This window comes from Barbus barbus (assembly GCF_936440315.1).
Source record: "Barbus barbus genome assembly, chromosome: 34".
Classification (NCBI taxonomy): Eukaryota; Metazoa; Chordata; class Actinopteri; order Cypriniformes; family Cyprinidae; genus Barbus; species Barbus barbus.
This window is the reverse complement of record NC_136762.1, coordinates 6,181,659-6,208,710: the sequence shown is the minus strand read 5'-3', so window position 1 is coordinate 6,208,710 and position 27,052 is coordinate 6,181,659. Positions and strand designations below refer to the sequence as shown.

Below are 27,052 nucleotides of genomic sequence, written 5' to 3'. Positions count from 1 at the left end.
CAAACCCCTAAACATAACAATCACTGGTACAGTACAAATTTTCTGCCACACACAAAAAAAAAAACAATAATAATAAAAATAATTGCAATTTTTTATTTTACATCTAACCATTCAGACTTTTTCTTCTTGAGAGTTATATCTTGGTTAACATCTCGCAATTCTGAGTTTAAATTCGGACTTATCGTAGATAATCGTTATCGTTGTGAGTTTGTTTACAATTCAGACTTTTCTTCTCACAATTGCAAGTTATATCTTAGTTATTAACATATTGCAATTCCGAGTTTATATCTTGCAATTCGTTTTATTTTCTGCTGTAGAAAAAAAAAAATTAAGTAATTGCAACTTCTTTTTTTTCTCACAATTTAGAGTTTATATATATCACATTGCAGATTTGTTTTCTCCAAATTGAAAATTATATCTTAGTCAACATCTCACAATTCTGAATTAATATCTTGCCATTCTTTTTTTTTTTTTTCTTTTTGCTGCTATAGGACTATTAACTACATCTCTATTAACGTTAACACAAGTTAACATCTCACAATTTAGAATTCTCAGAATGGAGAGTTAGGCCCTGTTTACACTAGTGCATTTTTGTTTTAAAACGATGTTTTAATATTAAAATGATCCTCATTTTTCACTGCATTTCAGAAACTATCTCCGTCCACACTACGCAATTGAAAACGCATGTCACATGGCCATTCATGCAAGTACAATAATGACCATGATGTTATTGTTTGCATGGTCGTCAATGATATACAGAGTGAATATGGAATGTGGTTTTCAAACTAAAACGGGGTCAGTGATATTTTCGAAAGACCCCGTTTTCGAGGGTGGAAAATGCCGGAGTAGTGTAAGCAACAGGGGTAACTGTAGCAAAAGTTATTTGTTTTAAAACGAAAACGCACTAGTGTAAACGTAGCCTTAGCTAATGTATTGCAGTTTTGAGTATTGAGTATTTTGTATTGAGTTTGTCACACAATTCATATTTTTGTTCTCAGAATTTCGAGTTATCTTAGTTCACATCTCACAATTATGAGTTTATATCTTGCAATACTGACTTTTTTTGCAGAATTGCCAGAAAAGTTTACAGTTGAGTAGTTTATATCTTTGTAATACTTTATTTTTTTCGCAAAATAGCGAGATTGTGTCACACAAATTGTACTATGTTCTCAGACTTGTGAGTTATATCTTAGTTAACAAATCACAATTCTGAGTTTATATCTCGCAACCCCATTTTTTTTTTTTTTGCCAGAAGAAATGCCAGAAGGAAGTCAGAATTGTGATATACAAAGGCCATTTTAAAGGCCATTTACATGCTTCCATAGTAAGAATATTGTTCAACTGAAAACATACAAATTCATACGAATTATGGACCAATTTACCAAAACGTAAAATAATTCTGAATTACTATGTGATTATGCTGACCCAACAACTAAACCAGCATAAGCCAGTTTGGAAATTGGCAAGGGTTATTGAACTGTTTGCCCCCGTAACATCTCATTTCCTACTGTGTTGTCCACCCTTCACACCAGCCAAGTGTGAGAATCGATGTTTCCACAGCTCGTTACCTTTCGCTAACATTAATTACAGCATGCAATTAGCATGGAGCACGCAATTAGCGTCAGAATCTAACAGTGGCTGTTGCTCTGACTAAACCAAGACTGTCCGGCCTCTTTCATCAGGCTTCTCCACATCCAAGAGCAGGGTGGACCCAGCTGACTCTCTGCTCTCCTAATCAAGGGCTGGCAGGCAAATGAGGCTGAGCACTGAATAATTAATCAGCATGATTACAATGATGAATGCACCCAAATCTTGTAGAGGCTGTATTACTTAGGGTGGGGGGTGGACAAGGGAGAGCGACACTGAGAGGAAGGGAGAGGCAGACAGATTGTGGAGGGTTGAGATCAGCAGAAAGCCAGAGAGAGAAAAGGTGGAAGGGGGCCAGAGAGCTGGCCAGCTACCCACTATTAGGGCCATCTGTCTTGCTGGAAGACATTTCTGTGTAAGCGCACGCGAGAGCTTTGCGCATGTTTGTTTCTATTTATTTCCCAAATCTGCGGCAAACGCCCACTGTGCCACTGAGCCAAAGGAAGAAGCATTTCCAGGGACACTTCCTGACAAGCTAGAGCTTGTTGTGTAATACTCAGTTTTAAGAGTTGGCTGAACTCCTGGGACCTGCAGCAGCTGACGGCTTTGTTACTTTTTTCACCTTTTGATTGATTTGTGTGTATAATTAGCGATGAAAGCGACGAAACTTTGGCACTGTAGAAGCAGTGTTTGTTTTGTTGAGAATGAAAACTTAATGCTCTAGATCACATTTATTATGCACCAATGTATCGGCAAACAATCAATATCGGCCGATAAAAGCAATTTATTTCACTATCGGCCACTGGCCAATTGTTCAAAATCAGCCGATGATCAGGGCCGATTATATCCTGTCAATCAAAAGGCGGCGGAAAAACGTGTCTGACTGCAACTCATACTGTGAGTGAAGAAAATCTTTGTTGAATTTAGGGCTGTCAAAATGAACGTGACAAGGCATTAACAGTTAAGAAAAAGCTACATTAAAAGCAGGCTCTATTTGACCAGATGTATCACCCGTAGTTCAAGTCAGCATTGCCAGATCCAAAGTTTTTCTCTATACACCAAACATTTGTACCACGCCTTGCATCCAATAATCACAAGGAGTTCTGTGCTTTCTTACTTCTGATAAGAAACAAACTCTCAGCTTTCAAATCCTGTACATTCTATCACGAAATACAAACAATGAATGCCGTTTTGACACTTTTAAATGTGACGTGACAGATCGTTATCCTGACTTTCCTTCACTTTTAAATAGCCTAGTTTGAAAAAGCACCGTGCACATTTCCTTTCACTTTTAAATTTGCGGCGGTTCCGTATCAAGCAGTTGTTTCTTTTCAGTTTGTTTGAGTTTTCCCTCTTTCCCTCACTTTCCTTTGCTTAAATAGCTTATAAAAGCATTGTGCGCATTTTACTTTCACTTTTAAATTAGCAGCAATTCTGCATAAATTGCTTGAATTGAATTCAAGCAACAACAAAATACAACGTAGAACTTTTATTAACAAAATGAATAAAAATACACCATGCTATGCCTAATATAAAATAACAAATAACTTACACAAAGTCTAAATAGGTATACAAAACTAAATATCAGTAAAGAATGAGAAACAAATAATTATGAAATGTAAAACATTCATTAGCAATATGAATAAGAATGTTTGGAGGCACGGACGGCATACACCTTGATGCAAAATAATGATAAAAAAAAACACGATTTAAATAAAATAAAAATCAGCAAAAACTGTGGAACCAAATAAATGAGAAACGAATGTTTAAAAAAAACTTCCATTATCACGTAGATTAATGGCAGAAGTCAACAGGCTTTTCAAAATCCAAAATATTTTTAAAACGGGCGCTATTACAGTCCGTTTTGAAACTCTTCCACCATTGTCTTGTCTCTTTAACCTCACTCTTCTTGTCAGTCAGCTCAACTCACTCTCCTAAAGTGAAAAATGAAATCTGATCTGTGATGCACAACTGTTATTCGTTCGGTGCGCTGCATAAGTTTTAATTGTAATGTCCTCTAACTGAACTAAATTAATTTTATTACTATAAAAAAAAAAAAACTAAACGACGGTGGGGGACGGTGCCGCGGTGGGCAAGTGATATAACCGGTGTTGCGGCTTAACACCGGTATCATTATACAACAATAATAAAACAGTACGCTACAAACTAACTTATATAATGTAATTAACATAAACGAATAAGACGAGACATAGCATAGACTACACCAGAACGTTTAGAAAACACTGAGGAATCAAATAAATAAAGAACATTTAAAGAAAGCCTTTATAGTGTAACGTGAGATAAACAGCAAAGACAAAACCAACATGTTAACCTTCTCTGGTTTAAGAAGCAGTCTTTTATTTTACTTTCACTTCAAAACCAAATCCTCCATCCCATCCGCCATCCTTTCCTCAGTATTTGCGTAATTTTTGCCACTGGTGCTGACGCGGCGAGAATAAACCAGGCTCTGCTCCCAAAGAGCACTCATTGAAAGCGCCTCTCTCACTCTCTACACGTGATCAGAAATCTTACTCCTGCTGCACTGTGCGCGGCTCTGCAGCCCGCGCTTTATGCATGGAGCAGAGAATACGTTTTGGAGCAGCACAGACCATGCTCTGGCACAAATTCGACCACGTCAAATTTTTAACTCGCACATAACTATCAGCATCGGTATTGGCTGATATCATTATGAATAATCGGCTATCGGTATCGGCAGAGAAATTCAGTATCGGTGCATCTCTAATATAAATAAAAAAAAATAGTAATATATATATATATATATATATATATATATATAGGATCCTTGTGGAATTCTACCGCTGTACCATTGAGAGCATACTCACGAACTGCATCTCAGTATGGTACAGCAATTGCTCCGCATCTGACCGCAAAGCACTCCAGCGGGTGGTGAAAACTGCTCAACGGATCACCGGCACCCAGTTAACTTCCATTGAGAACATTTATTATAAGCGCTGTCTGGGCAGGGCAAGAAACATCATCAAGGATGCCTCTCACCCTAACCATGGACTTTTCACCCTCCTTCCATCCGGCAGGCGTTACAGGTGCCTACGCTCTCGCACCAGTAGGCTCAGGAAGAGCTTCTTCCCCGAGGCTGTGACACTTCTGAACGCCACACCACCAATCTAACCTGCACCTGCTTATTACTGCACTGGTCACAGTACTTTAAACACATGCATTTGCACTACTCATATTTTGCACAGACTGCACATCGTTCAAGTCATTACACTATAAACTGTTTAAAGTTGTTACTGTACAAGCACAGTAAACTATTTCCATAAAATATTGCACTACTGCTATTTTGCATAGAATACATTGTTCTATCAATACTTTGCACACTCATCCAGCTGTATTTATTTATTACCACTGTTCTCACGTTTCTGCTGTTCATAATGTGTATATATAATCTGTAATCTATATAATCTACATTGCTCTGTTCATAATGTACATACAATCCCTACATTGCATTCCTATTTTATATTCTGTATATACTCTGCTCAATACTGTATATAGCAATTCCACTGTATATTCTGTAAATCATATCTTCACTTACTCTGCACTTATATGTATATAAAACACTATATTCTTGCACTTCTGGTTAGATGCTAACTGCATTTCATTAGCTCTGTACTTGTACTCTGCATAAATGACAATAAAGTTGAATCTAATCTAATCTAATCTAATCTATATATATATATATATATATATTTAATTTTTAATGAGTATAGTACAGTTCTGTAGAGTGAGTGAAAATGCTCAAATCAAAAAATATATGTTAGAAAATATTTTTTACAAAAATTGTTATGCGTTTGTGTGTGTGATTTAAAAAAATATTTAAATAAATATGGTTAAATATATATTTTGGCCAAAACAAACATTTAGCTAATTTGTGATCAGATTAACCCACACTGTTAAAAAACAAAACAACAACAAAAAGATTTCTGATGTACATTTTACATGAAAATACCAGTCTTTCTACTTCAAAATTTCATGTTTAATGTGTTACTGCGTGTTACAGATTATTTGTATTTATTTGTGAAATTGTTTCTACACCATTTTTTTTGTGCCCTCAACAGACTTAACTTTGATCCCTCAGAACCTAAATTCACGTATACTTTGGCTGGCGTTGATGAACCACTTTGATGTTTTTTTCTACATTTGAGGTGTGGAGGAACCGTGATTCAGGAGTGAATTCACATTACTACGAGGAACATCAAAAAAACCTGCGGCCCACTATTTTCAACTGACAGTCACATGTTTAAAATGACGTATGGTGTATGGACTCATCGTACCACACACGGGTACAAATGGAGATGACTGCATCTCTAATGAACAGAAGATCCACACACACACAGTCACACACAGTCATGCACGCAATCCATACACATTTCGTATTTGCTGCAGGGCGGTCTGATGGATTAAAAGGAGGTTGACTTGTTAAAAGGTGACACATGATGAACTGGCGTCCACGCTCTCCTCACTTACCAAGCAGCACTGCACGATTGCATCATCGCCAGGCATGATGTCATCCTGCATCCACGACCAGGAACAACGACTGGTGTGGAATATTTAATCAGAAAGCAGGACACTGTTATTGAATGAACCATATTTCATGTGTTGCTGGAACACAATCTCAGGGGAAGGTAGATTGAATATGGGGCGGTTTTATGTTTGTTTTAGGATGGTGGTCAATATACTTTGTTAATACACATTCCTGGTGTGATTTATTGGGGAATGTTACTCCAAACAACAAAAATTTGTAATTGAGAAATTTAAGAAAGCTTTAATTGAGAGCTTGTTGAAAAGCTTGAGAAATTGTTGAAGCTTTATTTTATTCTATTGAATATTCAGTTTTCCCTGTTATATGTCTGATTATAGAAATAAAAATGGTTGTAGATGTTGTTTTAAGCACTTGATAGATATGTTTACATTAAAAGTTGCAAATTTAATGATAGCGCAAAATTGGAATATCGCATAAAGCATTTGCGAATAAAGTCATCCAACGAGTCAAAAAGATCAAAATCATCCCTTCCTGATAAACTGGCACTAAATACCACTAAGAAAAGCAGGAGGAGCCACTGAATATAATAATTCCCATATCTAATAAATTACTTGCGCCTCAGAACGAACAGCTAAGTCCCATGACTTTTTTGATGCACATTAAAGAATTTATTCGGCAAATGCCTTTCCGTATCTCAGTATTCACATAATAAGTAAAAAAAAAACACCTCAAGTAAAAGTAAAAAATTTTTAGCGAATAAATAATTTTTTCCTTCATTTGTTTCTGATGCGATTACTTAAAAATTTGCATAAAAACAGGGTGATGAAAACATAGCTAGAGATAAATTTGATGTAAGAAAGGTTTTAAAAACAGGTCATGCTTTAATTAAAGCAGACTAAGAGGAATCACAATGGAAAAATTATATTTATTGATAGTTAGCCTACATGTTTGTTTGAATTTTAACACTTTAATAGTCATACTGTTTGAAAGTCTGGGGTTGGTAATGTTTTTTTAGTTTTTTTCTTTTTGAAGGAAGTCATATTCTCATTAAGACTCATATGGCTTATATGCCTCTGTGAATTTTTTAAATAAAAAATACAATATTACAATTTAAAATAACTCTTTTCTCTTTGAATATATTTTAAAATGTAATTTAGTCCTGTGACGCAAAGCTGAATTTACAGAATCATTACTGCAGTGTTCAGTGAAATCATTCTATGCTGATTCGTGGCTCAAGATACATATCTTATGGCACTCATTGCTGAAAACACTTGTGCTGCTTAATCTTTTTGAGGAAACCATGACACTGATTCTTTTCAGGAGTCTTTGATGAATAAAAAACTCAAAAGAACAGCTATTATGAAATAGAAATCCTTTGTAACATTAAATGTCACTTTTAATCACCTTATTGCATCTTTGCAAAATGAAAGTGTTAAGTTTCTTCACGAAAAGAAAAAAGGTACAAACCCCACACGTTTTAATGATAGTGTATAGGTCTTTTTTTTTATGTCAAAGTAGTCAAACTAGTCAGTTCACACTCTTTAGGAAAAGTGTAGTGTGTGTGTAGTTTGTTTGGGTTAAAAGTCATTGGTTCCAAGTCTGGTTGAGCTCTTGAGCCAAATCAAACACATTTGAGTGTATGTGTGTGGGTGTATGTCTGTCTGTGCTTGCCTTTCCCTCCTCTATGTTGAACTTGCTCTGGATACACCCTGCTCTGACTGTCCAATTAAGGAGTTTGACTGGGCTCAGGTTAACTCTTGCTCTCTGCCTCAATGAGCTGCAGGGAACATACAGCTTACTGCACTTCACTTTGACATGAAGGAGAATCAATCACGACACAACCCTCCAAAAACAAGTACACACGCTGTTTTGAATGGCGCGAGCTGTGAGCGTATGGCCTTTTGCACAATAATATCTTGAGTTTCCATTGTGCAGATGGAGAGCGAGTAGCAGTGAATGAGGGCAAATCCATTTTAAATGGACCGGTGTTGTTTGTGAATGTAGTCACGGCTGTTTAACAGGGTTTAATCGGCGACTGCTGAATGTTAGCGTTCAAGAGCAAACAGGAAGCAAATGGAGCTTTTCAATAGCATTACAATGGAGCTTATGACTTGCATTACGAGTCAAATATAATTTTCTGTTTTTAAAGGTAATGGATAATAATGCTTTTGAACTGAATTGAACTGAACTTAATGGAACGGATCAGAACCTAATCTAATTACATTTGCGAGATGCCGTGGTCGATTAAAATGAAACTATGACTGAATCTGCATCTATGAGATTTTCTTTTTAACAAGACTTTGTGTGAAATGCTGCAGCTTCCATTGCGAGCGGCATGTGAATGCTATTTTATCATACTGCAAAAGGTTTTCTTTACTCCCGGAAAGCATTTAAATACATCTTTTGATGTTTTTTTTTATTATTATCTTTTGCTAATTTCCCCGTTTGCCTCAGAGCAAAAATTAAACCCGATCCCATATATCCCTGCTTCCTTTTTGTATCTTATAATGCCGTGTTGTTGGTTCTGTCTGCAGGGGAATCTGCTATTAGATGGTGTTTACATGCATCATTTGGTTTACTGCAGTTGAATCTCCTCAAGCAGAGAACTTAAAGCAATAGTTCACCCAAAAATGACAATTATTTACTCCAGCCTTGTGTTTTTCCAAACCCACATCCTTCTGATTTTCTTTCTTTCTTACGGAAACACAGAAGGTTTTAAGAATCTAGCCTTTTGTCAGTATAATGAAAGTGAATAGGGCCTGGAGCTGCCTGTCAAGCTTCATTGTAGTGGTTTATATGATTCATGTGCTATATTATGAATCTTCTGAAATTATATAATGTATCTGCATGGTAAATAGTAATGTCTGAATTATGAATAAATGTTTTGCTTTGCTCTCATCATTTGAGGAACTGATTGATCCAGTTCACAAAACTGGTGTTGAAAATTTGAAAATCATTTATTTATTTGAAAGAAGTATCTTATGGTCACCAAGGCTACGTTTTTCATCAAAAATACAGTAAATCAGTAATACTATGAAATATTATTCCATTTTTTTTTTATTTCATCTTAAATTATAATTTCTTATTATCATCAGGGTTAAAAACAGATGTGCTGTTTAATATCTTTGAGGAAACATCTTTTAAGGGTTTTTGGATGAATAGAAACAAAGTTCAGCAAAACAGCATTTATTTGAAATAAAAAATATATTTTGTAATCATTATAAATGTGTGTATGTCCTTTCCTTTTGATCAATTTAATGGATTCTTGCTGAGTAAAAGTTTTAATTTCCTTACTAATAAATAAATAAATATAAACATGGGTGTGATTTAATGCCGACATAGTTCATTTTTAGGTGAACTATCCCTTTAAGCATAATCCTTCCACTTCAACCTGGCGAGTGCTTCAAGACTGATGGCATCTGTCATCAACAAGCAAGATAAAAGGCTGCGTCTTAAATACCTTGTAGTGAATGAGAGCATGCGTTCATCTCTGTCATCCCCAATACAATAACGCTTACGATGCTTCTTTTATCCGAGGGAAAGGGTTGCTGCTTAGTGCTTTTTTTCTGCTTTGGATGAAGGACGTCAAGCATTGTGTAACCCGGCTCAGGTTTTAGCAGACTGCGAGAATTAATCGCATGATGCACATCATGGAGTCATGAGTATCTGCTGTTCCCAGAATGCGATCTGGCCTAAGCCTGAAAGATTTGGCATATAACAAGCCTCCTGTTTGTATGCTTGTGTGTGTGTGTGTGTGTGTGTGTGTGTGTGTGTGTGTGTGTGTGCATGTTTTAGATCAGACCTCAGGGCTCCTGATGCACTGATATTGATTGAAGGAGCAGGATTGTACAACAGCTCTGGGTATTGATCACCGTGTGTGTTTCTGAGTGTGTATTTGTGCCATGTGTGCATATGGAACTAAGAGCTGGAGAGCGTGCAAGCAGGTTATCTTCTCAAATGTCCGGAAGTCTCCCATGTGGCTATGACCTTCCTCCAGTTAAAAATAAATAAATAAAAATCTCATCCCATTATCTGAGCAGAGTTTCAGGAGATAGAGGTGCTGGTCCCGTACCATGCCTGGGTTTATCCTGTTTTAAACCACATCAGAGGTCTTAAAGGAAACTCTAAACATCTTGCCAGATAGTAATCAGTCCTAATACCGCCAGGCATTGCTCTAACCCAGTGTGTGAGGTTTGCTGTAGATGCATGTGTTGTATGTCAGGGTTTGTAAAAATTGTTTCAGGTCAATGTAATATAATCAAATAGAGTTGCACAGAATCTACACAAATGTTTAAGTTCTGCACATTTCTCATTTTGTTTATTTTCCTTGTTATAATTGTATTTTGAAAGAATTTTGAATAAGCATCTTTCAGCTTACCAGTAAGTATAGTACTCCCAGATGACACCAAGAATAAAATACATTAATTTAGAATTAATGTGAAATATAAAAAATATTAAATATATGTATTTATTTATTTATTTATTTAACATTTTTGCCCAAAAATATGTTTTACGTTGTTGTTTTTATTATTGTTGAATTTTTTTAAAATCTTTTTTAGTCTTTATTATTTATAATATACATCATATATATTTAATGCATATATGTGTATGTGTGTGTGTGTGTGTATGCATATCTATATATAGATATATTATATATTATATTGTACTGCAAAAAAAATATTGTACTGTTGAAATTGGAAAAAAAATATTATAATAAAATAATTAATCATTATTATTAAAAATCGCTTCCAATATTGCACATTTTGTAATATTATAATATTTCATATTATTTTTTGAGGAAAATATATTTTTTCCCTATTATCTGTGCTGAAACTGTGAAAAGTGTACAGATTCAGCTGGGTCATCTGGGTTACTCAAAAATAAGAGTGACACCAGCAGAGGTTCTCTTGAGAACCATTTCATGAGTAATCGACAGCTGAAATTCAGCGATGACTAAGTGCAAGGTCATGACACCAGGGTTCAATCTGAGCGTTTAACACACGTGTGTGTGTGTGTGTGTGTGCACTGCAAACGCTGCAGTGGTGGCACTAACCGATTCGTCAAGCCTTCAAGCTGATGAGATTTTTTCATCATTTTTAATCCAACAGTCTCCTAATGGCATTTGCCTCTTATTCTCAGCTCTGCACTAATGCTGCTCTCTCTCTCCTGCAGGCTCTGTATATTTATTGTATATTGACGGTTCCGATTTATATATTTATTTCTTCGTCAATTTTAATTAGGACTTCAAACGTTTTTGCATTGGCCAGCAGAGGCAGGGTTTTCCTTTGATCACGCTCATATTTCGCCTTTCTCTCTCTTTTTTTTCCCTCTTCTTCCCTGTGGGCATCTCTGCTCTAATTGGTTGCCTGAGTGCTGTGTGTCTGTCATTTGCTCTGTCGTTGAAGATTAAAGTACGCCGAGTTTCCAGTCTTTGCCAGGGTTGCCAGATTGGTGGCCTCGCTTGGGATGCCATTGAAATGTGGCGAGCTTTGGAGTGTAAAAAAAAACTCTGAGAGGCTTTAAAAGCTGTTTTTTTGCTCTGATTGCGTCTGTCACGCCCACAAGTAAGAAGTCATGCAACCTCGCAGCATCACTCCCCCTCAGAATCCACACATGCAGAAGAACAGCACTGACGCACACGGGATCTGTGTTATAATCGCATGTTACAGTGTGTTCTTCCTCATTAGTCATTATTACAGTTTGCTTAGAATCACTCTCGGCCACAGAACAGAACTGATCAAATGGCTAGTTCTGTGATGAAAAGAAAATGTTTCTAGCTTGACTTGAATTCATCAATGTTTTAATGATTTTTTAAATCAAAATTCATTTAGTTTTGATGACAAAAAAATCTGTTATTGTAACCTAATTTAAAATCTTAAAAAAATAAAATAAATGCAATTTATTTATAAATAAAAATATAATGTTAGAAATATATTAAAATATGTATATGATAGTATACACAGTTTAATTATCATTTAATATTATATTTTAAGATTTTATAGGATATTTTAATTATAATTAATTAAATTATAATTATGATATGTAATAATTATAATTATAGCTTAAATTTATATATTAAAATGTAACAAATGTATAATTATAATACTATTACAAATGTATATAATATAATATAAGATTTAAAATTTTGCACAATATATATTACAAATGTATTTGTGTGTGTGTGTGTGTGTGTGTGTGTATATGTTTAATTAAATATTATATTTTATTATTGAAATGTCTATTCATTTATTTATATTTAAATTATATTGTAAGATTTTGAAGGGGACCTATTATGCTCCTTTTTACAAGATGTAAAATAAGTCTCTGATGTCCCCAGAGAGTGTGTATGTGAAGTTTTAGCTCAAAATACTGACAGATCATTTTTTTTATAGCTTGTTAAAATTGCCACTTTTAGGGTATGAGCCAAAACACTCTGTATTTGAGTATGTTGCTTTAATGCAAATGAGCTGGTCCACCCGGAGAAGAGGGCGGAGCTTCAAGAACTCCAGCCAGTGTTGCCAACTTAGCGACTTTGCCAACTTAGCGACTTTTCAGACCCCCTAGCAACTTTTTTCCAAAAACGTGACAAGCGACAAATCTAGCGACTTTTTGGACAAGCCTTAGCGAGCCTCTGTGATCTTTGGTATTGCCGCAACGGCGCGAGGTCAGCGCGCACGCACCTCTTTCTCTGCATCTGCTCTGTTCAGGGCCACGTTTATGTCACTATTTCATATTTATTATGTTGTCTGACAACAGAAACAGTCAAATATATAAAAGAAAACAGTTTTATTGAGAATTTGGCTGCATTAAAATACAGTATGTGAGCACAGAGACACAAACATATGTAAAAGGCAATATGACGGGATGACATAATGAATTTGCTAATTAGCGTATGACGTAATGTAGCGACATTTAGCGACTTTTCAAACTGGCTTTAGCTACTTTCCATTGAAAGAAGTTGGCAACACTGGCTCCAGCTCTGCATTAACAGTGCTAGCCTTTGCAAATAGACATTCCACGATTAGTACAAGCCTGTTATCTTTACAGAAAACATACTCTGTTTCAAAGTCAGTCATCTGATTATACTTTGCATAATAAATTTGCGTTTATGAATTACACAGACGGGGAGCACAGTGTGATAAAAATAACAACATAGTTGGTCTCATGGTGCATGGCATGCTATCACAAACTTTATAAGACCCACTCGTGATTATGAGCTCAATAAACTCAAGCGATCGACTCGCATTGCTTTCATATGCAACTTTTAACTACACATTCCTATTCACGATCATTCATGAAGACAGCACCAGACAATGGTAGCTTTAGCATCATTAGCCTTACACAGTGCCAAGAAGCTCTTTCAGAAAGGCAATTTGGAAAACAAACTCGTAATACTTACTTTGTCTGGAGCTGACGGTCTCACATGAAGCGTTGGTATTGATCCCTACACATATTGGGGACTTTACCGATTTTTTCCGGGATATTTCCTTAGACAATGAAACTTGACCACAGTGTCCTCAGCGGCTCAGATGGAGGGAGTCTATGGAGACTCCTATGTTCTTAGTGCATCCCAAAACACAACACTTGAAATACACAACACTACCCAAATGTTTTGAATTGGCCTTACTGTTCCAATACTTTTGGAGGGCACTGTATATATATATATATATATAGGACGAGGAGACACCACCCCTCACAATGTAGAGCGCTTTGAGTGCTTAGAAAAAGCAGAAAAGCGCTATATAAATGTAATGAATTATTATTATTATTATTATTATATATATGTGTGTGTGTGTGGATCTGCAGAGGACAAGTGGTATGCAGATATTATACAAACAGGAATATCAATTTTTTTCTCATTGCAGAGAAGCGATTAGCGTGCCAGCTACCGCTTCTAAGCCTTAACCGGTGAAATGGGTAGATAACCAGATGAAATGAAGCCTCTCCCCTGATTAGACTTTCTTCTCGCCTGATCCATTGTTTCCTGCTCTGTGTTGATGTACTCAAATGACCCAGTGGTCAATGAGCTTGTATTAACATCTGACTCTAGCACGGGGCTACTGTTTTCTCGGCATATGTGACGGTCCCCGGAGCCCTTCCTCCAGGAGCACTGCACACATTTCAGATCAATACCTACATCCTTTGCCAAAGAGACAGAGAGGAACTGAATGAACTGGAAACTGAGTGATGTGAGAAAGAAGGCTAGACAAAGGACGTATCAGGAACTGAGGGTGTGTTCTCAATGGCGTACTCTTACTTTACTCGTAGTTTACTATAGTAGGCTCACCGTATGCCATAATACTATGCACTTTCCAGTTTCAATATGAAGAATGATCTGACCTGTTCAAGTTTATTTGTATAGCGCTTTTTACGATACAAATCGTTGCAAAGCAGCTCTACAGGAAATTAAGTTTCCACAATATATTTATATATTGCAGAACCTTAATATGTTTGACTCATGGCGAAATTTGGTAATTCTGTATGTTGTCTGAGCATTGGCATCCTCCGAAGTCCTCTGAGGGGTTGGCATTATCTTTACTCAGGTGTTCGGTCATCTCAGATCATTTAAGGGTTGGATCCAGACTGAAGCTTCTGTAATTCCTAGTTACCATGGGATGTTAATCCCGTGGCAGAAACAGAGAAACAAATAGAGACATAATTAGCATAGCTGCTGTTCCATCTAAGCAAAAATGATTTGTTCAACCCAAGCTAAAGAATAATAATAAATGTACATTTGATCAGATATAACTGCAGTACAAGATTATAAGATGCATTATGTGAATGCTTGGCTAAAGAGATGTGTCTTTAATCTAGATTTAAACAGATAGAGTGTGTCTGAACCCCAAACGTTATCAGGAAGGCTATTCCAGAGTTTGGGAGCCAAATGTGAAAAAGCTCTACCTCCTTTAGTGGACTTTGCTATCCTAGGTACTACCAAAAGTCCAGAGTTTTGCAACCTTAGGGAGTGGGTTGGATTGTAGCGTGGTAGAAGACAAGTTAGGTACGCAGGAGCTAAACCATTTAGGGCCTTATAGGCAAGTAATAATATTTTGTAAATGATACAGCACTTAATAGGTAGCCAGTGCAGAGACTGTAAAATTGGGGTAATATGATCATATTTTCTTGACCTGGTAAGAACTCTAGCCGCTGCATTTTGGACTATCTGTAGCTTGTTTATTGAAGATGCAGGACAACCAGCTAGCAGTGATTACAATAGTCCAGTCTAGAGGTCATGAATGCATGAACTAACTTTTCTGCATCAGAAACAGGTAGCATGTTACGAAGCTTGGCAATGTTTCTAAGATGGAAGAATGCTGTTTTTGTAACATGGGAAATATCATTTTCAAAGGACAAGTTACTGTTTAATATAACACCCAGATTTTTGACTTTAGAGGACGTGACAGTGCATCCGTCTAGTTGTAAATTTTAATCCAAGAGATTCTGTGTACTGTTTTTTGGTCCAATAAGTAATATCTCTGTTTTATCTGAATTTAATAGGAGGAAATTATTGGTCATCCAATCTTTTACATTTTTTACACAATCTATTAGCTTAGATAGTTTAGAAGTTTAATCTGGTCTTGTTGAGATATATAGTTGAGTATCATCAGCATAACAATGAAAACTAATCCCGTATTTTCTAATAATATTACCAAGAGGCAACATGTATATTGAAAATAGCAGAGGACCAAGGACAGATCCTTGTGGTACTTCATACTTTACTGGTGATAATTGAGATGACTCCCCATTTAAATGAACAAAGTGGTAGCGATCGGACAGGTAGGATCTAAACCATCTTACAGCCTGCCCTTGAATACCAGTATAGTTTTGTAATCGATCTATGAGTATATCATGGCCTATAGTGTTGAACGCAGCACTAAGATCAAGTAATACTAGCAATGAGATGCAGCCTTGGTCTGAAGCAAGAAGCAAGTCATTTGTAATTTTAACAAGTGCAGTTTCTGTACTATGGTGAGGCCTGAAACCTGACTGAAAGTCTTCATAGAGATCATTTTTTTGCAAGAAGGAGCACAATTGAGCAGACACAACTTTTTCAAAAATTTTAGACATAAACAGAAGATCTGAAATGGGTCTGTAATTTGCCAGTTCATTAGAATCTAGTTGTGGTTTCTTAATAAGAGGCTTAATAACCGCCAGCTTGAATGGTTTTGGGACGTGACCTAAAGATAACGATGAGTTAATAATATTGAGAAGCGGTTCTTCTGCTACAGGTAACAACTCTTTCAGTAGTTTAGTGGGTACAGGATCTAAATAAACATTGTTAGTTTAGATGCACTGATAAGTTTATTTAGCTCTTCCTGTCCTATAGTTGTAAAGCACTGCAGTTTTCTTTGGGTGCGATGAATGAAGCTGAAATACTAGACGCAGTAGAATATACATTTGATATTGTATTTCTGATGTTATCTATTTTATCAGTAAAGAAATTCATAAAGTCATTACTATTAAACTGTGAGGGAATATTTAGATCGGGTGGCGTCTGTTTATTTGTTAATCTAGCCACTGTGCTAAATAAGAACCTTGGATTGTTTTGGTTATTATCTATGAGTTTGCGGATATGCTCTACCCTGGCAGCTTTTAGAGCCTGTCTATAGCTGGACATACTGTTTTTCCACGCAATTCTAAAAACTTCTAAGTTAGTTTTTCTCCATTTGTGCTCAAGATTACGACTTTCTTTCTTGAGAGAATGGGTATAACTGTTGTACCATGGCGCAGTACGTTTTTCTCTAACCTTTTTCAATTTGAGGGGGGCAACAGCTTCTAATGTATTAGAGAAGATAGTGCCCATGTTGCTAGTCATTTCGTCTAGTTCATGTGTATTTATGGGTACACAGAGCAGTTGAGATAAATCAGGCAGGTTATTTGTGAATCTATCTTTGGTGGCTGGAACAATAGTTCTGCCCAGACGATAACGCGGAGCCATATAACTAATATCAGTAATATGCAGCATGCACGATACAAGGAAATGATCAGTAACATCGTCACTTTGAGGTACGATATCTATATCGGTAAGATCAATTCAATATATAATTATTCAATATCTATATCGGTAAGATCAATTCCATGCGATATAATTAAATCTAGCGTATGATTAAAACGATGAGTGGGCCCGGTGACGTTTTGCTTGACTCCAAAAGAGTTTATTAGGTCAGTAAACGCAAGTCTTAACGCATCATTTGTATTATCAACGTGAATGTTAAAATCTCCGACAATTAGCACTTTATCAACATTAACTAATAGATCTGAGAGGAAATCTGCAAATTATTTTAGGAAATCTGTATATGGCCCTGGCGGTCTATACACAGTAGCCAGAGCAAGAGATAGGAGAGATTTATTTTGCATATCTAACAGTGTAACATTAAGCAGAAGTATTTCGAATGAGTTAAACCTCCTGTATCCTGTTTTCTGAGTAACATTGAGAATATCACTATATTTTGCAACACCGCCGCTACGACCAGTCTGACGGGGCTCATGTTTATAACAGTAGCTTGGTGGAGTAGACTCAATTAGACCAAAATATTCATTTGGTTTAAGCCAGGTTTCAGTCAGGCAGAGTACATCAAAATTATTATCTGTGATAATTTCATTTACAATAACTGTTTGGGTGCGAGTGATCTAATATTTAAAAGCCCAAGCTTTGAAAATTGTCTTTGTTCGTTTATTTTGCGTTTTTTTCTGGTTTTATCACGATCAGATTTTTCCTAGATCCTGCATTAAATTTATATTTTGACCTCGCTATTCGGGGGAACAGACACAGTCTGTATAGATTGGACACCGCAAGTACTTCTATCATTTAAGTGGGTAGAACAAAAGTCATCATAGCAGTTATTTGAGAATTGGCTTACTAGATAGATGGAGCGTAGCGTCCTGGAGATGTTGTCCGACAGGAGTTCCGCTCCGACTCTACTGGGGTGCAGGCCATCAGCACGGAAAAGCCTAGGACGCTCCCAGAAAAGATTCCAATTATTAACAAAGAGCAGTTTCTCTTCTTTACACCATGACAATAACCATTCGTTTAAAGCAAAAAGTCTACTGAACCTTTCATGTCCTCGTCGATACGTGGGAAGCGGTCAGTATTTTTAATTTTCAGTATTTTATTTATTAATACTTATTTTTAAATACTATTTTGTTTAAAGATAATGTTTATTTTTAGAATTTTATTTGTTAATATTTATTTATATATGTTGTTATATTTATAAATATGTATTTTTAGAATATTTTTAATTATTTATTTTTAGTATTTTGTTTATTACAATGTCTAAATGCAAATTTATTTATTAATATTAATGTTTTATTTATTAATGTTTATTCATCAATACTGTTTTATTTACAAATAGTATTACTTTTTAGTATTTTTTATTAATATTTATGTATGTATCAATACTATTTTATTTAGTAGTATTTTTATTTTTTTATTAATATTTATTTACTTGTTTATCAATACTATTTTATTTATTGTTAGTATGTATTTTTTGTATTTATTATTTATTTGTGCATCAATAATTTTTTATTTATAAAATGTATTTTTATTATTTTATTTGCTAATATTTGTTTGTTATATAATTGATTCATTTAAATGATGTTTCCATATGCTGTCCAGTGTGCAGAAGTATCCATTGCCAAAACAGCCTTAGTTAATCAAGAAGGGGTCATGGAAAGGGCACTACATAGAGAGCATAAATATCCTAGAAGCATATTCACAGAGAAAAATGACAATTTATTTTGATGAAAAAATGACAATTATAATACTGAGCCTCTTCTACCTTTTAAAGATAATAGTTCACCTTTGCCCTTTTGAATTCATTAACATTTTCATTTTTTGGCTGATGTGTGAGCAGACGTATTTGTGCTAAAAACTGAGTACACTGTCTTTGCCTGTCATCCAGTTACACACGCAGGTTTGATGGGAGATGGATAAGCTGCATTTAGGGTTATCAGCGAGTCTGGCCTCCTGGCTCAATTTGAAATTCAATAATGAGCCTCAATGTTATATTTCCTCCTCACTGTCAGGCCAGTGATAACAACTGTACTCAGCCTTCTTCCCTCTCTCCTCGTCCTGTCCTTTCTACGTCCCTATCGTTCTGAATTTTTGCTGGCCTCAAATATTTCTTATCTATCTGTGGTTTGCAATAATAACAGGCAGCCAGGCTTAATGTATTTTTATCAGGAATGTAGGCCACTCCGAACTTCGAAACAATTCAAGTTCTTTCACTTTCTCAATAATACACAAGATATGAAGTTTGCATGTCTTCTCTAAGAGAATCTTCTGTTTACAAAACAAGTTGTATACATCATCCTCTTGAATATGTTTATTATATTGTTATATATTTTAATAAATTGGCACAAATTCTTTCTTTGCTCATAGTCACAAGTCTAGTTCCATACTGCGTAGCTTAGAACATGTATATACAGCAAATAATGCTTTTCTTATGCTTATTCTGACTTGGTATCAGCATTATAAGTGCAAATCTCTCTCTCTTCTCAGGCTCTGGCCATGACAGAGGTGAATGGACCAGTTAGTCCTCATGTGGCAGAACCTCAGATTGCCATGTTTTGTGGTCGTCAGCTTCTACACATGAACACTGAGAGTGGACAGTGGGAACCAGATCCTCAGGGGCAACAGGGATGCTTCACCCAGCCCAGCAAGATCCTGTCATACTGCCAAGAGGTGATATTCTATTCTATTCTATTGTAATCTGTTCTATTCTATTGTGTGTGTGTGTGTGTGTGTGTGTGTGTGTTTGTTTGTTTGTTTGTGCTTTGTTCTCATCTGTTTGTTTTGGTTTGTTTTTTTTTTGTTTATTTTGTTTGTTTTTACTTCTTGCCTATTTGTTTTGTTTCTTGTGTTTTTTGTTGTTGTTTTTTGTTTGCTCTAGTCTCTCCTATTTTGTTTGAAATTGTACTTTTTGTTTTGAACTCTCTTCTATTTTATTTTAGTTTAGTGTTTTCTATTCCATTGATACATTGTATTCCATTCGTATTATTTATTTTATTGTTTTTAGGTTAGTTTTGTTTTTTGTTTGTTTTTGTGCTATTATTGCCTGTTTATTTTATTTTGAGCTTTATTTACAGTATTTTGTTTTGCATTATATTCTTTTTTTATTCCATTTTAGTCTAGTCTTTCTATTACATTGGTATGTTCTATTCCATTTGTTTTTTTATTTTATTTTAGTTTTTGTTTTGTTTTATTTTGTTCTACTTTTGTTTTAAACTTTATTTACAGTATTTTATTTTGCATTCTATTCTATTCTTTTAAATTGTATTTTAGTCTAGTCTTTTCTATTCCATTGTAATATTCTATTCTATTTTTTGTGCTCTATTCTCTATTTATTTATTTTGTTTCTGGGCTTTATTTACCATATTTGAGTCTAATCTTTTGTACTCATTTTGGCACATTCTGTTCTTTTGTTTTAGTTTTGTGTTTTTTGTTTGTTTGTTTGTTTGAGCACTGTTCTCTATTTATAGTTTTGTGCTCTATCCTATTCTACTCAAGTCTTTTCTATTCCATTGTTACATTCTGTTCATTTTTTAGTTTATTTGTGTTATCGCCTATTTATTTTGTTTCTAAACTTTATTTACAGTATTTTGTTTTGTGCTTTATTCTATTCAATTTTAGTCTAGTTTTTTATTTAATTGTTTGATTATTTTTTTTATGTTTTGTTTTGATTCTATTCTATTTGCTTTGTGGTTCTGTTTTATTCTGTTGCTATATTCCAGTGTTCTTTTCTATTTTATTTGACTCATTGTATTTTCTTCTCTTCTACTTTTCTTCTGTTCTGTTTGACTCATGTAATTAATTTCAGTCAAGCGCTAAACACCTGCATTAGCATGCGCACTGATTGGATTAATTACTATTTGGACAAACATCCGCAGACAATCTCTTCTCAAGCATATTCTCAAGGTGAACGTCGAGGGCAGCCTGCTCTAATATTAGCATTGTAAAACAAGACTAAAACACCGTTTACGTGCATACACAGGGAACTCGATGCAAATCTCCCTCTAACTCTCGCCGTATTAAGTGTGCAGGATAATGGCCATATTCTTCACCATTAATCGGCGGTGGAGATTTATGGTCTCCGTATGCCCCAGGCTCAAATGTATTATGTGGCTAATATGACTGTATTCTCTGACTCCTAAGAGGATTGTAAGTTTTTAGTTCCCTTTTGTCTCATCTAGAGGAATTAGGGATGAGCAATGATGCCTGGTTGTTTTCCTCTGTTTTTCATCAGTGCTTCCGAATACTCTTCCACGTTCCTTCAGGATATCAGCATTGCAAAACAGCATATCCCTGTAGAGTTGTAATGTTGCACAATGCCATTTTCCATTGTATTCTTTATGGATAATGAGAGTGAAAAATGCCATGCTTCCCTGCATTGCCAAATGCAGCAATGCGTCTCGCCAAATATGATTGTGTGTATTTCATGGCTGAAATCAATTTAAGCCTGTATTTTTGCATGACAGCAATTCTGAAAATTGAGATGTCAGTCTGAAAAAAAGCGTGTTTTTGTCTGTCTCTGCTCTATAAGTGCCAGCAATGTCTGTTCAACCTTGTCTGAATCAACACGCTGTCCATGCCGCCGCAGTATAAAATCACCTCATTGTGCACTAATCTGGGCTCTGGTCTAATGGCTTTAAAAAGCATTATTGTGCCTGCATTCTAGCCTGGCACGAAGTGGCATATACATAAGCTAGCTGGCATGAGTGACATCAAAATTGAATGAAGAGGCCAAAGAATATGTCATTCTCCTGGCTGGATGAGGTTTAGACTAGCAGGCGGTCTGCCAGTGGACTGCGGCCTCATTGCCAGAGCTTGTTTAGAACATAATAATCCCTTCCCATATGTCTGTAAGATTACACTCTCATTCGCTTCAGCCCAGTGCGAATTGATTTGATGCATGCATGTATCCAGAACAATACTCTATTTTTTTTTTTTAATAATTTTTGTATACTCTTCATGATGTTAATTTGAACAATATGTCATAATTGTCAAAATTGACTCAAGGTTGTCCTGTGTTGTGGATATATTTAAAGGCTGCTGAAATGCAGCAGAGTGTGTGCAACTCCTTTAGTGTTATCCTAAATATAAAAATGTTAAAGAGACTAATTCATTTGTTTTATTAATTTATGAATAAATGTCTCTTTCCTTTCACTAGCAGATATAGTCCCTGATAATAAAATAAAATAAAATGTTAGGAATAACAACAATGTTATTCAGTGGATGTTGAGCATCTGTTTTAATATATTGCATATTTAGACATTACAAGAAAAACGTGTTGAATATTAATTTTATGAAGATTATTGATAGAATTAAAAAATATATCTGTATCAAATTTATCCTTCTATTAAAAGATATAGTCCCTAATAAACAAATAATAAATTAAATTAAATCAAAATAAAATAAATTGTCATGAATGTTAATTATGAATATTAACAATGTTATTCAGTGGATGTTGAGCGTCTGTTTTAATGTAAAGCATATTTAATTTAAGACAGAATATTGGAAGAAATTTTTTTGTTGTTTTTTTGTTTTTTGTTTTTGTTTATTTGTTTGTTTTTAATTTTTATCATTATCAAATTCATCCCTCCACTAGAAGATATAGTCCCTAATAAACAAATTATGAATAAAACAAAACAAAATTTAATTAAATAAAAATAATAATGAAAAATAAATAAATAGTGAATAAGACAATGTTACTCAATGGGTGTTGAGCATTTATTTTAATATATATATATATATATATATATATATATATATATATATATATATATATATATATATATATATATATATATTAGGACAGAATATTGGAAGAAACCTGTAGTGTTGAATATTAATTTTTATGAGTTTTATTAAAAAAGAAAGATTGTTTTAAAATATCTGTATCAGATTCATCCTCTCATTAGAAGATAGTCCTTGTTAAACAAATAAAATAAAATAAAATATTTAATGAGTGTTGAGCATCTATTTTAATGTATTGTGTATGTACCGTATATTTTAGGACAGAATATTGAAAGACAAGTATATTAATTTGCTATGAGGTTTATAAATATATGTTATTAATTACAAGTTGCTAATTTTTGTATCTGTGTGACTGACCTTGTCTTGTCAAATCTCTATATATATAAAAATATATAGTGAAACAACAAACCTAATGTGACAATGCACTCATGTATATTCCTGAATATACGTACATATTCCTATCCATTTTCCCTCTTCTCCTATTCTCCCTCCCATCTGTGATTTATAACATTCAGTTTATTTATGATTCTGTTTTGAATCATAAATAAATCCTAGTAATGTACAGATGACTCAGTATGACTCAGTGCCCCTGCAAACATGTTTTGAAGGTGAGGTGTAATTGCTTTGGAAATTCGGGAATAATACGCAATGAGTTTTCTGACGCCCCCTGGTGCCAAACACAGAAATTAATTTCATATTCCTTTATTAATTGTAAAATGCTGCAGTCTCAGCTGGCAAAATTGACTCAGGGACTCCCTCTTGTGGTCAAATGAGAGGTTTCCCATTAAAAAGTAACCATCAGATATAAAAAAAGAAAAAAAGCATCCATTATGTATTTATCTGGCTTGTTATTAATTGCATGTGTGGTTTAGCTATATGGTCATATTAAAAGACTCCCATGTGCAACTACATTTTCAGAAACAAGAATAGTTCACTGTGAAATATCCTGGAGTGCCATTTATTTATTTTTGTCCCGTTTTTTTTTCCTTCTGTTCTCTGCATGATAAACTGATTATTCCCCTGTCCTATTTCCAACTGTTGTGACCCTGACTCCTGTCCCTGCTCTTTCCTCACGTGTGTTTGTGTCTGTCGCTCTCGCCGTATGCCAGATGTATCCAGGTCTGCAGATTTCCCATGTGGAAGAGGCCTCATCTCCAGCGACTATCCCGGGCTGGTGTAAGAAGGGCTGGGGTCACTGTCAGACCCGCTCCTTCATCGTCGTGCCCTACCGTTGTCTGGGTGAGTCAAAAATACACCCTGAATAGTTTATAATACAGATATCCCATCAAAAATACAATGCAGACCAGATTTAAACAGCAATATCACATGTAGTTCAATCAATCATGTAAACATATACACATGACTATTTTTTAAGAATGTATTGTGAATGCACATTTTGGTTTCTGAAATTCCTAAGCATCGTTTTGTAGTACACTGTACTCTGCAGTGCCTCACAAGCATCTTATATCACAAGCAAAAATATATAAATAAATCATAAATGTGTTGGCTCAGTACTAATGTTGATGAATATGTAATGCTTGTGCAGCTGTTTGGCTCTGAGGGGCTTTTGTCCTTGGTTTTTGCTCACATATACTGCACATATTTCAAGTTCCCACATCTTAGATTCTTTTATTTGCACCATCAGCTCACGTGGGCATTTTCAGACATGCTAACACCACTTCTTTTATTGCCAGTATTGTCTTCCTCATTTCTCATTATATTTTCCTTGAATTTATTTATATATTCTGGATATTATCATAATTACATTGTTGTTCAAAAGTATGGGGTCTGTAGAATTTCTTCATGTTTATGAGAGAATTCTCTTGTGCTGACCAAGGCTGTATTTGATTATTTGATCAAAAATACAGTAAAAAGAGACATTGTGTGGAATATTATTACAATTTAAAATAAGTATTTGATTTTTAATATGGGTTAAAATATATTCCTGTGGATTTTCAGCAGCCATTACTTCAGTCTTTAGTGTCACATGATCCTTCGGAAAGCATTCACAATTATTTATCATTATTAGCAAAGTTGAAACTATGGAAGTCCATCTCTGCCACAGAATAAGAAAATGTAAAAGTTTATTGCAAATAAGGTAATTTATCTCACAATGCTTACTCTTTTTCTCACAATTCTGTGTTTAAATCATACAATTTGCACTTTTTTCACAATTCCGCAAGATATAATGTCATAAGATATAAACTTGCAATACTGATAAGTCTTTTTAAGTATTTATTATTGTTATTATGAGACAGAAAATAAAACAGAATTGTGAGATGTAAAGAATTGAGTTTATATTTTTTTATCAGAATTCCCAGAAACAAGGTCCGAATTGTGGAATAAAAAGTCACAATTACCTTTTTTAACTTATTATTTATAAATAATTCCATAGAATACATTGGCACTGCTTTATTTATTTTAAAATTTTTTGGGGAATCCATGATTCTACATGATACATTTTTTTCAAGATACTTTGAAATAGAAAGTTAAACAGAAATAATTTAATTTAAATATAATTATTTTAAATATCATTTGTAACATGCTTATACTTTATACATGCACTTTACTATCAGTCTAATTAAATAAAACTATTAATTTTCTTAAATTTTATTACTGGCCCCAAACTTATAGTTATACATCCTTAATTAATAATGATTTTTTTTTTTTTTTTTTTTTTTAAATGACCCATGTAATTGTCTCTGTCTCTCAGTGGGTGAGTATGTCAGCGAGGCACTCTTGGTTCCGGATCGTTGCCGTTTCTTACACCAGGAGCAGATGGATTCTTGTGAGAGCTACGTGTACTGGCACAACATCGCCAAAGAGGTAAATAATAAAAGCTCACAAAATTACAACCTGGAAAAGTATTAGAACTGGAATTCAGTTTGAATAGCTTCACATCTTTAATGGTTAGTCTGATGCCTGTGAAATTGCAGTCCCCGCTGTGATCTATGATCTTCTATTCTCATTTCCTCCCTGCACTATCACCAGTATCTCCTGGTACTTAAAGGTTTCCCATTTGAATTTTGTAGGTCATTTCACCCTGACACGTACACGCAATTACAAAAAGATTAAAAAAGACATAATGCACTTCAAAGTTTTTTAAAACACTCATTCATCTTTTGCTCTGCTCATTAGGCCTGCACAGCTGACAGTCTGGAGCTGCATAGTTATGGGATGTTGTTGCCATGCGGTGACCGTTTCCGTGGGGTGGAGTACGTCTGTTGCCCCGGCAGGACAGGATCGAGTGGACGAGGAGAGATGGAGACTACAGACGCTGTACAAGGAGAAACAACACCCTTCGTGTCCATGGCTGGAGAAAAAGGGGTTACCAGGTAAAGAACTCCTGTAGTCCGTTTCACTCTCAGAATAAAGGTACAGTATTTATGGTTCCATTATTGTTTTTTTTGTTTTGTTTTTTTTAGCATTTTAGGGAATAAATTCAGTTATTTTACCAAATGGTAATATTTCAGTAATACATCTAAAATAATTATTGCAAAACTTATCCTAATTTAACTCATTTTAATTCCATAGTTGCTGTAGTTGTATACTGTATGTGACTGATTCACTAATCAGCTCATATGATTCATTTGTTTGGGACTTATTAGAGTCATTTGTTCAGGAATCAGATTACACTGGTTGAGCTGTATGTTTTTGATTCACTAAAAAGAGCCTTCTGCTATGAGTCATTTGTTCAAGAATCGTCATTCATTTGGGAATCAGACTACACTGGTTGCACTGAATGTGTTTGATTCATTAAAAAGAACCAACTCATTTGAGCCTTTTATTCAAGAAATGGATTAAACTGATTACAATGTATGTTTTTTAGTTAGCTTAGTAAACTGACTCATAAATTAAAGAATCAGGTTGTACTGTATGTGATTCACTAAAACGAATAAGCTTAAATGAGCCATTCCTTCAGGAATCAGACTACACTGGTTGTGCTGTATGTTTGATTCACTAAAAAGAACCACTTCATAAGATTCATTTGTTTGTGAATCAGACTACAATGGTTGAACTGTATGTGTCTGATTCACTAAAAAGAATCACCTCATAAAAGTAGAATCCGACTATATTGGTTGTCTTTGTTTTTTTTACCTTTATGTTTATGAATGATTAAAAAGAAAAGCTCATATGAGTAATTTGTATGGGAATCAGGCTACACTGGTTGTGTTGAATGTTTGATTCAC

At 34.8% G+C, this 27,052-nt stretch overlaps 1 protein-coding gene across 4 annotated transcripts in view; it reads left to right on the top strand.

Moving 5' to 3' along the window:
• The window catches only part of LOC306853936 (amyloid beta precursor like protein 1-like), a 60,153-nt gene that overhangs the window by 21,501 nt on the left and 11,600 nt on the right, over positions 1-27,052 (top strand). For all 4 annotated transcript variants that reach the window (XM_079391651.1, XM_079391649.1, XM_079391648.1 and 1 more), the window contains exons 2-5: positions 19,608-19,790; positions 23,972-24,101; positions 25,576-25,688; positions 26,001-26,197. In XM_079391651.1, the coding sequence (XP_079247777.1) occupies positions 19,608-19,790; positions 23,972-24,101; positions 25,576-25,688; positions 26,001-26,197 (623 nt within the window). The remainder of the gene's footprint in view (positions 1-19,607; positions 19,791-23,971; positions 24,102-25,575; positions 25,689-26,000; positions 26,198-27,052) is intronic.